Below are 11,233 nucleotides of genomic sequence, written 5' to 3'. Positions count from 1 at the left end.
CCTGAGGTTGCATCAGATAATGACAAAAACACTTCACCTGTATGTTGCTCTTATTTCCGATGACATGTTGTGAAGGCCTGTTACTTGACACTGCTGCTGTTCCTTTTAGATGGACTACATCAGCAGCTGCACCTCTACAGTAAACATTGGCCTCAGCACCACCAGTTTCTGTGCTTGTCAGCTTCCTCTTGATAGCAATGTTAATACCTATGGGATGCTTCTTGCTAGTGTTCGACAACCTTGTCGCTTTACTGCCATCACGTGCACAACTTGGTTTCGCAGCCTCCTGCCGCTGTGCTACAAACTCAGACCAAGTGGTAGCCTCTCCTGGCTGCCGTTCATGCTTTAGGACACTTTTGCTCCTTGCCCAGCGAGTCATCTTCTCTACCTGGCCTCTGCAAGGCAAAGAAACAAAACTCAAATGAGACCACTGATAGCTAGAGAAACAACAAAAGGCATGGAAGTTGACCAGACAGGTGTCTCGCTGGCAAGGAAGGTTAACCAGAGGTAGCTCTCAGCGGTATACTGCAAGTGCCCGCCTAGTGGACATCTTCATTTCGTCTACTGCCTAAGTTCTGATTGGCTGGGCTGGGGTACGCATGAGAAGGAGACAGGCGTTCATGTAACAAGTTATACCTGCGCTACTCCTGTTTTTGAGATTTACAGGCCTACGTGATACTTTGACAGTGCTGCTGCACGACACCCCTCTATGGCGTGTGTGCACTTTGCATTCTTTGCACTTCTCTCCTTTCTTTTTGTGCCTTTGCTCCTGTTCAGGACAGCCAACTAGGGAGAGTATTTTGTAAGCGCCCACCTAGTGGACATGTCCCTTTTGTCTGCTGCTGAAGCTCTGATCGGCTGGGCTGGAGTATGCATAAGAAGAGGATCCCACTAATCAGCACCAAAGTAAGCAGCCTGAAATGGTTGGCAATGATTTACAGTATGTAAAGCAAAGGAGTCAAGGCCTGGGAAAGCAATGCTCACGATAGAGTTTCCTACAAACACTAGAGGGAACTCTGGCGCAGCGATTGTTCAGCCATCATTTGAATGATGGGTCATACGTAGATTTGTCTGATCTTTGTGCTCGGGGGCTTCGGACAATCTTGTAGTTTCATTTACTACGCTTTACCAGGCCTAAATTAGCCTAACTTTCAAAGCACTTTATGCTTTTTTAATGCAGAAGGTAACACGACTCGACAAGCATGCATAATTGCTGCCAATTGTAGTGGTTCCGTGTGTTGATGCATCCATGGTGTAAAGGTTTCAATATTGGGCTTCTGTGCTAGAGGTCCTGTGTTCGAATCCTGCAATCGGGCAATTTTAATAATGTTACTTCAGTTATTTATAATGTAGGCCCTTTTACAGCCATGTCACATCTACCATGAGAAATTCATTGTCCACGCCATTCAGAATGCATCATTAACATTACCACTTGTCATGGCGCTCTTTGGCCATACCTGGCCCTTGCGCCATAAAGCACCACACATCATGAATAAATTATAATGCAATACTTTCTTAAAAAAGATCATTTTACAAAGTCATGAAGCCATTTAAAGCCAGAAGGATGAAGTTTAGGCAAATCCATGTACTACCCATCGTTCACATGCTGGATGAACTGCCCTGCTTGCAGCTCCCGTAGACACTAGCACCACAGTTCCCTCTAGTAATTGTATGAAACTCTATGATGCTCACCTTCGCCAACATGTGTACAGCGCTAGAATCAGTATGCTAGAAGGATGTTAGAAGTGCGGAGAAAGCTGGTGTTTTTTGGTTAATAGGAAGATTGACATACACAGTGAGCTCAAAGTTGGCAAACACCATCAGCACTATGTACAAGAGAGTCGGGGCTCTACATATGCATAGTGCTGTTTGTCTTGTTGCTTCTCAAGTATGCAAACATTTTGTTGGCACATGCATCTCGCCATCCACCATTTCCTAGTTCTTTGATGCCTATTCCCTCATGTGCTATGTTCCAATTTAATGCACTGGGTGTGCCTCTAGCAGTGTGCAATACTGAAGTACCTGTATTTTTGCTCTTATCTACAAACTCATCTTATTTCTCTTGCAATGTTGCTTTCCTGCTTGGCATTCAAATTGAAAAGAGTTCCTGCATTCATCACTGCAGATCTGATGGATGGCGGCTCTGCCTCACCTGTCCAAGTGAAAACAACAGCACAGCCTATCCACAGAAGTGGGTGCTCACTCAAAAAGCCACCCATTATCAGCATACTTACCTTCTGTGTTCTAAATCACACCTACCACTCTAGAGGACTTGGCATCAGTACAGAAATGCTGCTTGCAAACCAATGGCACCACCACTACACCTGTTTCACAATCTTTGGCCACTTTCTGGGTAAAGGCTATCTTAATTGGCTGGGTATTACATACTGACACACATCTTGGCTGCCTGATGCCATAGCAAGTCTCCACATTAACTAACAACTTGGGGTCCTCTAACCTGCTCTGGAATCTTGGGCGAAATGTGTGTGCATCCACACTCTTTTGGAATACAGCCACCATAGTTGGAAAATGATACCTACAATGTCTTGTTCAGTGGGAGAACACCACACCCATTGAGTCGCTTTTCCATTATTTTTTAATTCTGGGGTGTTACATGCCATAACTACGATCTCCTTACAAGGCATGCCATAGTGGGGGACTCCGGATAAGTTTTGACCAACTGAGGCTCTTTAATGTGCACCTAAATCTAAAACACAAGCATTTTTGCCTTTCGCCCCCATCAAAATAAGGCCATTGTGGCCGAGATTGAACCCATGACCTCAAGCTCAGCAGCGCAATACCATAGCCATTGAGGATCAGCCATTGCGCCAGTGTTGCAGGCAGGCAACAACCTATCTTCTGTAGTCTCCTCTGAATCTCCAAGAGAAGTGCACTATTGCAAGGGCCATTTTAATAGCTTCTGGCAACACTATCATTGCAAGGTATTCAACTACCACGGTGGGCTGACTGTGTGGGAATGCGCAACTCATGTGTCCCCTGATATGTTGCTTTTCTGCATAGCTCCTGTCTCCTGTAATCCGGCTTCGCCATGTGGCTTTATGGCGGCAGTCGCTATGCTTGCAGGGTAGTACGAGAGATGGCACGAGTATGGCTCTGCTAACGCCACCTAACAGCGGGGTTACTTGGGCGCAAAAAGTAGAAGGCTCTTCTTTGGCTCCGGGTCGGCAAGCGGCACGGACGTTCCGCGTGTGCGCTGTTCCATGCTTCTGCAAGACCATCTCGCGAGGCCTATACCAGAATGGACAAATTTGATCGTTCGAGCACGCCACCGTTCGTGTGACCATACACATGAACGACCAGGCGTTGGCGTACCAGCATGGGGCAAACATATTCGCTCGCTATCCAGTCGTGGCGAGTCGGGCTTCCTCGATTTGTCGCAAACCCATCGGCATGTTTTGTGGATAGCAACTCTGCTAGCAGGCATTGGTCTATGAAAGGTGAAATAAATGCCCTTGCGATTGTTTAGACTAATGTGTTGTCGTTCCTTCATCCCAAGAACACAGGTGAGAACCCCACAACTAGCATGCTCTGGAGCTTATTGCGATACCACCACCTCCGCTTCACTTCGTCACGTGAATAGGTTTTTTCTCACACCCAAAACTGTCCAGTGCACTTGGCACAGAATGGTTCACATAAACAGAGCTGCAATTAATTTTTGATACCCTTGCGGAACTGAGGCTTGGAACCACAATTAGAGGCATCAGCTACTTAAGCAAAAAAAAAGAAAATTTGTGAGTCAGTACTCTTGAGTGTTGACGGATGATTTGTTTTGAAATTCTCGGCAATGTTAGAAGAGGTGCACGAGATGTAAACTACGAGATCTTGGCCCAAAGCTGCTTTACACTGCATCAACATTCCTTCTTTCTTGCAAGCAAAAAGAAACAACTCCCAGGAACACTGCAAGGTCTGTTCAGATAAGGACAGACTTAGTGAGTCCAAGCTATTTCTTGTTTTCATGGCAATTTTTGTATGAGGTGGGCAAATGTCTATAAAAAGGAATCAACCTTTGTTTTGCAACAAGCACTGCAGATTTCGAGAAAAAAAGATTGTAATTCACTAAACACGGAGAAAAGCATTTTTTCAACTTGCAGATTTTACAAGTTTCAAGACCTATCACTCCAAACCTAAAACATTGTACACTGCCGAAATTCTTTGGCAATTTTATACTAAAATTACTGGGCTATTGCAAAATGTTTTCCACCTTTAGTGAATTTTCTTCCCTAAAAATCCGCACTGCGTCTTGCAAAACAAAGTTCGATTCCTTTCTACAGAGACATTGCTCATTTCACATAATTTCACTGAAGACATAAAACAGTGGCACCCCCTTAAGTCTGTCCTTATCTGAACACACACTGCATATGCTATTTTTCCTCGTTTTCAACAACCGAGCGATTGAAAAAAAAAAATCAGTGGCAATGGCAAAGAAATATACATGAACTTGAGTGATCAAGCTCCTTGTTTTTGACAACCTGTTTCCTAAAACAGGTGTAGCAGCAAATCAACAGGAAACAAGGCATATTGTATAATCTCTTTAATTCATTCCACACTTGGGTGCACCCCACAGGTCCCATATCAAAGTGCCTGATCGACAAGTACTATAGACCTGCTTTTAAACAGCACAAAGAATTTGCGCCCTACAGGTATCCTTACAGGGCTGCAAATCTGATTAATTGCGCCCTGATAAGATAGAATGCAAGGCTTACTTTGGGCAAGCTTAGTCTATCTCATGTACATGTACTCAGTTTTTTTTTTTTTTTCTGCATGCATAACAAGTGGTTCCAATAAGCAAAGCTGTCGCCCTCCATAGCTTTGGTCTTTCTGATCTCAATTTTAATACTTGTTGCCAATCAGTATGGCACCGAACTTGGCTTTGGCCATATTTTGTAGGTCCATCTCTTAGGAATTTTTCCTTCCATTCTCTTGGGATCCCACACATTGACTTATAGATCAGCTAAGCTAGTATCACAAAACTATTTTTGAAGTGCAAAGGCCGTTTGTCAAAATCTACATGAACATGTAAGACAACATACTGAATGCCTGTCAGTATCAAAAGACGGTAAAGATGCAATATTAGATCGTCAAAGATGGAACAGCAACAGTTATGCCAAAATGATACACAGCTTGCCAGTACATCTGAACATGCCTAAAAAGGCATGACAGTCAGTACAATCTCGACATAGTTCTACAGTAGCCTAGCAAATTGCTACTGCAGACTTATGTGGTCACAAAGAGCACAAGGACACCCACACACAACCAATGCTGGCAGCTTACAGCAATTGAAGCAAAGCATATGTTATCAAACTAGCCGCAGCTTTTGCACATGGTTTAAAATATTGAATTGTTTGCACAGAGTTACTACTCTACCTTTATCGACATTTCCAAAAGCCTAAGAGAACTGATCAACATGAATGCCTAAATTCTCAGCAGACAGCTGTAGGTAAGGTACAACAGGACTTAATGCCATGCAAGAGTGCTCAATTAAGCGAATAGCTGTGCTGTGCCAAACATATTATCAAGCTTACTACACCATTAAAATGCATTACTGTGAAAAAAATCAATACCTGTTGCACAAGTTTGTAGATGCAGAACTATAAACTCATACCATGGTGTCTTTACGCACTATCACAGCATAGGCGTCTTTCATTGTAATAGTGGCCTCAAGTCTGCCTCCTTCATACAGACAGGAGGTTGACAGCAGAGACCTGCTTAATACCGATAGGACCAGATTGCACATGCAAGGGCCAATCTTTACTGCTTTCTTTGGGCATCACAGTACAACTTGCTTTCTCAACTTTTCAAGTACTGGTTAGTACATAGTACCACCAATTCTTTAAAAGATCTACCATTGTTCTAAGCTAGGAACAATGTCATTGCATTAAGAAACTGTATCCAAAATGTATACAGTTTCTGAATTTAGTTTGGCCCAGGGATCAAAGAATGAAAAGCAAAAGCAACGATATATGCTGCTTGTGGGCCATAATAACATAGAAAACCAGCAAATCATGGCTGGTTCAGAGGACATATTGCCTACTTTGATACTGTCTCTCACAGTAGTGTTTACTTTGTAAATTTAATTTTAGCATAATATTGCAGGACTATGCATCACCACTTTCAATACTGGCAACACTAATTACAAGAAGAGTGGCTTCTTCAAGACAATATATATATATATATATATATATATATATATATATATATATATATATATATATATAGAAAAGTTGCACCATCTCAGCTTTCTTGCAAATAAAATCCGCACAGCATAGGAACAGATTCAAACAAAAAATACATTCTCTATACATATTAACAGCCACAACATACCGCCACTAGTAAACAAGCAGGAGCTTAAACAATTTGTACAATAAGTTACCGGTACGTTCCTTCTAAGCCCAACAATGCCCTGTGCCAAGCACATGTTCAAGCTTGGAGACAGGAGCCACTAAAAACATGAAAAATGAAAAAACTTTCACAAACAATACAGCACCACAGCCTCCAGTGGGAACGACTAACTAACAAAACAAAATCCCTGCCCAACACAGAATAACGCAAAATCAAGGAAACAAGGCATTAACATTTGGCTGCCGAGCTGTTTGGTTAGCTGCTATTAAAACCCACTACACCAAAAAGTTTTCACAGAACAGAGTGTCAAACAACTTTCCACAGCTGTAAGAGTACCTAATATAACAAATATCTGGCACCCCATGCTGTGATGAACATTTTCAATTTAAACATTCAACAGCAGCCAAAGAAGTGATAAAGAAATGCCCCAAGATGGCTTGGCTGATGCCCTTACAGCAGCTATGTGCCTGCTGTGCCTTGCAAGAAACCAAACCAGACACTGCACTCTGCAAAACAAGCCCATTAACTTAAAAGACCCCCTTCAAAGGAAAACTAAGGTCACTGTTTTAGTCATCCAAGTCTCCATAGTCATTGTCTGGAAGTGGTGCTACTGAAGGCACATGGCAGCTTCCCCAATCTACAGGACCTGGAGGTGCAAATGGAAATGAAGAAGTCACAAGATGCTGACTGTCTATTGCTACACCAGGGCGCGCAGAACTACGTTGGATGGCAAAGAAGTACTCGTCTGAGGGCAAACGTCGGTGCCGCAGCTGCACCATCTCCCCACCTTCGCGGTGTTCTCTCAGCAGTCGAATCTGAGCAGCCAAAAAGTTTATATCCCTGGCCACGCGAACGTTGTGGAGGAAGAGAGTTGCTGGATCACCATTAACCACCTCTGCTTTCGGAATCCAGCGGTAATAGCACTGTGTCCACACTGAAAGTGACTTCACTGTGGGGTCCAGGCAGAGCAGATCTTCATTAAATGATGGTACACCTCGGTCACCAGCCCCCTCTTGTGATCTCGTGTTGAGCAACTCCTTGGACCGCTGAAGCAGATACAATGGATTCTTGAAGAGTTCCAGGTCTTGTGGAGAAAGGCGTGACTGTGGACCAACCCAATCCCACACGTTGCGGTAGGGCTGTACCTTCAACACTTCCCATCGCTGCCGGTTGTTCCCAAAAAGAAACGTGTCATAGATGCCCACGTGAGTGCAGTCCCAAAGGTTAGTCAAATATGACTCGGAAAACTCGAACACTGCAGGAAATTGTGTCTGAAGCTGCCAGACACAATCGAGGAAGAACAGAAACAGCGGTGCTGCTTCTGGTGATGCACGTCCTTGACCCAGATGGTCCAGGCGTTCTGGAAACGGATGACCTGCAGCTACCCACTCTTTATCAACCAAGGTTTGAAAGCCCGCCTGTGTGCGATAGTAAGGGTCGAGAAAAATCTGCACCAGGCTGACAACCACACAAGTCATGTCAGCGCCTGTCTGTTCACGCACCAGGACGTGTTTTCTGCGTTCTGTTATCACCTTGGCGGCTGCGAGTGCCACCTTAAGGCAACCTGACACGCACTCCAACCAACGGGTCGACTCGAGTGCCGCGTAGAAACGCGCCTCTTGCTCAAGAAACTCCGCTTCATCAGCTGGCATGCAGAGCGCCTGTAGCTTGTGATAGCTGGAACCAACTTCGCGAACGATTGGGCACTCAAGATCCAGGTTCACCAAGTGGACCTCTGCGCCCAGACACTGGACGAGTAGTTGCAGCCGCTCGGCGTCCGCCGATTCGGAGCCCGTGTCGGAGGCGGCACCACGCACTAGCGCCGCGCCACTTGCGTGGCTCCAGCACCAGGCGACGACACGCTTGTCGCAGAAGTGTTGCGCTAGGCGTTCTAGCTTGCAGTCGACGAGACGGCGCGGAACCGCAAACCGGCCGGGAAGCGCACCCGACAGGCGAAAACGCTCGTTCAGCTCGGTCACTCGCCACAACTTCGAGGCGGCGCAACGTCGAAGCTCGGCGTCCCACTCGTGGGCGCTCTCGAAAGGCGGTTCGCGCTTGCCGATCGAGCCACCGCGCGGGCAGAACAGCTTATCCAAACTGGAGACGAACGCGTGTCGCGAAAGGAACTGCAGCACCTTGGCGCTGCATTGGTCACTTTGACAGAACTTGAACGAAAATGTGAAAATGCGCATGTCCTTGCAGTGGACCTGCAGCACCTCGACGGACTGCGCAGCGGCCGCCTGTGGCGACAGCCGCTTGCGGCGGCCCCCGGAGAGTTGAAACAGGGCTTCCACGTTCAGGAGACCAATGTCGTTTTCACCCAATACGCGGTTTGCGCAGAGCGCTCGGGGCTTGCGTTCGCCGCTTGTGTCCATGGTGACGAAGCTCAACTTGAAGTTAGTGCAAAAAAGTACGCCTGATACGCCGTTACGCAGGTCACTAAACGTGTTAAACTTGAGCACGTTGTCTACCTCGGTCACCACCACTTCGCCGTCGCACAACACGGGTTTCAGTGTCACCTGCGGTATGAGATCCGGTGGAGGAGGCGCTGCGTCGGGTGGGCGTGCAGACGACCGCTCGCCAACACCGAGGTCCACATAAGAGACGAACGAACTGCCGGCGCGCTTCAGTCTCGACTCGGAGCCCATGGCTTCTTGTTCCGGAGAAGCGTCGCTCACCTGGAGCACATTGCGCCGGGTGCCCAACTTGAATGGGAAAGAGTCTGTCGATATCTGCATCCTGTTGTCAACGTCGCCGGAGGCGTGCGATACACAACGCTACACCGGGGCAACATCTAAGCCTACTCGTCAGTGGTTGCGTGTTAAAAGTCCACGCGTCCTTTTTCCCAGTGCGATAAGAAAGGCCGCTCGGGCTTACAAGGCACCTGGATCCATGATCCAGCCTGAAACCCGCCGAGCCCGTGGTCGTAACAACTCACTTCGCAGGAACCGCCAAAGGGGCACAGAAACGGCTCGCAGACGCGCGTGACCCATGAGCGAAGGCGCGGCTGGAACGCCAGTGCCACCTACTAGTCATATTTCAATCCAGCGTCGTCCAATCCATTACGCAAAGCGCAAATGTATCATCATCATCACTGCCTAAAGCACGAGACGCGCGAGATCCCAATTTCAAACAGTGCTTGCCTGCGCTTGATAAGACGCCTGTGCACAGCTAACATGCCCACAGCTCTATACTGACCGGTAAATTCGCGGACCCGAACCAGCCTAAATAGGCAGCTCAGTTGTGATGAAGGCAAGTGGATAGTCTGGCGTATAGGCAGACGATAGTAGCGAGATTCCGACAACATTCACCAGATCGGACTCACGCTACGCCTGCGAAGACCGCAACAGCGTTTACAGGGCACCGAGCTTCGATCTGAGGTTTTGGACATACAGTTCTTTGCAAACGCTAAAGTAACGCTTTGAATTACGTCGTTTTAAACGTCCAGTGGCGAGAAACGAGCGTGGTGTACACGCGTGAGGTCTGTCTGGCGCAGCGTTCCGCTGGCGTTGCGTCACTGCACTCATCAACAGGCGTTAATAATTACACTTTTGCTCGGCGGTCTCTTCGTGACTTACCTGTGTTGGCCTCTGGCAAGCGCTGTTGTGGTGTTTATTTACAGCGTGTTTTTAAACTATTGATTGCTTTCAGCTCCACTTCGCATCTATGTTTTCGCCGAGAGAGTTCCTCGTGTGTGCAACATCGACATCGCTACCATTGGACGCAGGACTTATTAAACTCTGATAATATTTTTAGTATTTGAATAGTTTTTTTAAAAGAGTAATTTTGCCTTACAATGCAAATTGTGCAATACAATATAAATTGCCAAATTAGATCAAATTGGGGTGTTTGCTTGTTAAGTTCTATGTGCGCTGTAAATTTAATAGCGACTGCAAGTATCTAATAGGTTATTATTAATGCTCTAATATGCATTCTTCTTGTAATATATTACTACTTTTGCAATGTAAGGCATTGAAGGCCGCGGAAGGGCTTAGTGAAAGTGTCACTATATGTTGTAGCGGATGAAGTAGCAGATTTTGCTCTCGCAAATAAAAACGCGAGCCTGGAAAGTAGTTCGCAATCTGCTCTCATCGGTCGAAAAGTATCATTCCGCGAATATGGCGCTGCCCTTATAGAGGGTAGGGTTTTGCAGTCGGCTGGATGACTCCAGTCCAAGGATTTCGCGTATAGGATGGATTCAAATAAAGGGACGCCATCGAGGATATTCGCTCTTTCTCCGATAGAAGCTAAAGAAGAAATAGACGAGGTAACGGGACTGGACTAGGCGCAATTTAAAAAAGCATGTCTCCCACTTCCCCTGCATACGTGCACAAAGGCGCGAATTTTCGGTTCTATTCGCACGGTGTCGCCACTGTCGTATTTGGGTTTCACTTTTTTACGTTGCACACTGGTCAACGATTTAATTTAACTAAACTTTGTCGTGATCATTCCCGGCGCTAGTTGCACGAATGTTTTGGAAGCGGGCTCGATGGCGAACGAGCTTGCATGATCGCCGGTCTTATCGAACTAGCGTTTGCCTGAGGCTCGAACTTTCACTTGCGCGCAATGTGCTCGGGAGTGTACGTTCGTTACATTTTACGCAGTTGCCGCGGTGACATTTTTTGTTGAGTGTGTGTGAACATACTATTAAATAGATCACCATCACTCCTATAACATTCCAGTGAAAAACCATTGTACTTGAGTTACGGACATTTAATTCGTGGCTATAGCAGAGCCGGCAACTTGCCTTGCTGCGCGTGCTGGTCACGCCGTTTTTCCGTATTTTGCTTTCCGTACTCATCCTTGGCTTACACACTTCTAAAATTCGTTCGAATAAAAGTTCTAACCATGCGTCAAAGGTCGTAAATTTCTG

General features: G+C 46.2%; 3 protein-coding genes across 4 annotated transcripts in view; 1 reads left to right on the top strand and 2 right to left on the bottom strand.

Annotated features, from left to right (window-relative positions):
- LOC126542036 (uncharacterized) overlaps nt 1–10,081 on the bottom strand; it is a 30,881-nt gene extending 20,800 nt beyond the window's left edge. The window contains exons 1-2 of one of the 2 annotated variants that reach the window (XM_055076802.1): nt 9,939–10,081; nt 38–395 (exon numbers count right to left, since the gene is read on the bottom strand). In XM_055076802.1, the coding sequence (XP_054932777.1) occupies nt 38–379 (342 nt within the window). In that variant the 5' untranslated portion in view covers nt 380–395; nt 9,939–10,081. The remainder of the gene's footprint in view (nt 1–37; nt 396–9,938) is intronic. The other variant, XM_050189007.2, reaches the window with a different exon arrangement.
- LOC126542029 (myotubularin-related protein 10-B) lies at nt 4,535–9,390 on the bottom strand. Its single transcript, XM_050188997.3, has one exon. It carries the CDS (start codon nt 9,096–9,098, stop codon nt 6,927–6,929), a length of 2,172 nt encoding a protein of 723 aa, XP_050044954.1. The 5' UTR covers nt 9,099–9,390; the 3' UTR covers nt 4,535–6,926.
- A 373-nt stretch (nt 10,082–10,454) lies between the features above and the next one.
- The window catches only part of IntS3 (integrator complex subunit 3), a 78,944-nt gene continuing 78,165 nt past the window's right edge, over nt 10,455–11,233 (top strand). The window contains exon 1 of the mRNA XM_050188990.3: nt 10,455–10,627. Within this exon, the coding sequence (XP_050044947.1) occupies nt 10,553–10,627 (75 nt within the window). The 5' untranslated portion in view covers nt 10,455–10,552. The remainder of the gene's footprint in view (nt 10,628–11,233) is intronic.

The sequence above is a fragment of the Dermacentor andersoni genome, chromosome 2 (genome assembly GCF_023375885.2).
Source record: "Dermacentor andersoni chromosome 2, qqDerAnde1_hic_scaffold, whole genome shotgun sequence".
Taxonomy (NCBI): domain Eukaryota; kingdom Metazoa; phylum Arthropoda; class Arachnida; order Ixodida; family Ixodidae; genus Dermacentor; species Dermacentor andersoni.
Note: the sequence above shows the minus strand (reverse complement) of the source record. Positions and strands in the feature narration are given on the sequence as shown.

Bases quoted from the DNA above. Each gene is read 5' to 3' on its own strand.
- LOC126542029 (XM_050188997.3), bottom strand. From the start codon at position 9,098: ATGCAGATATCGACAGACTCTTTCCCATTCAAGTTGGGCACCCGGCGC.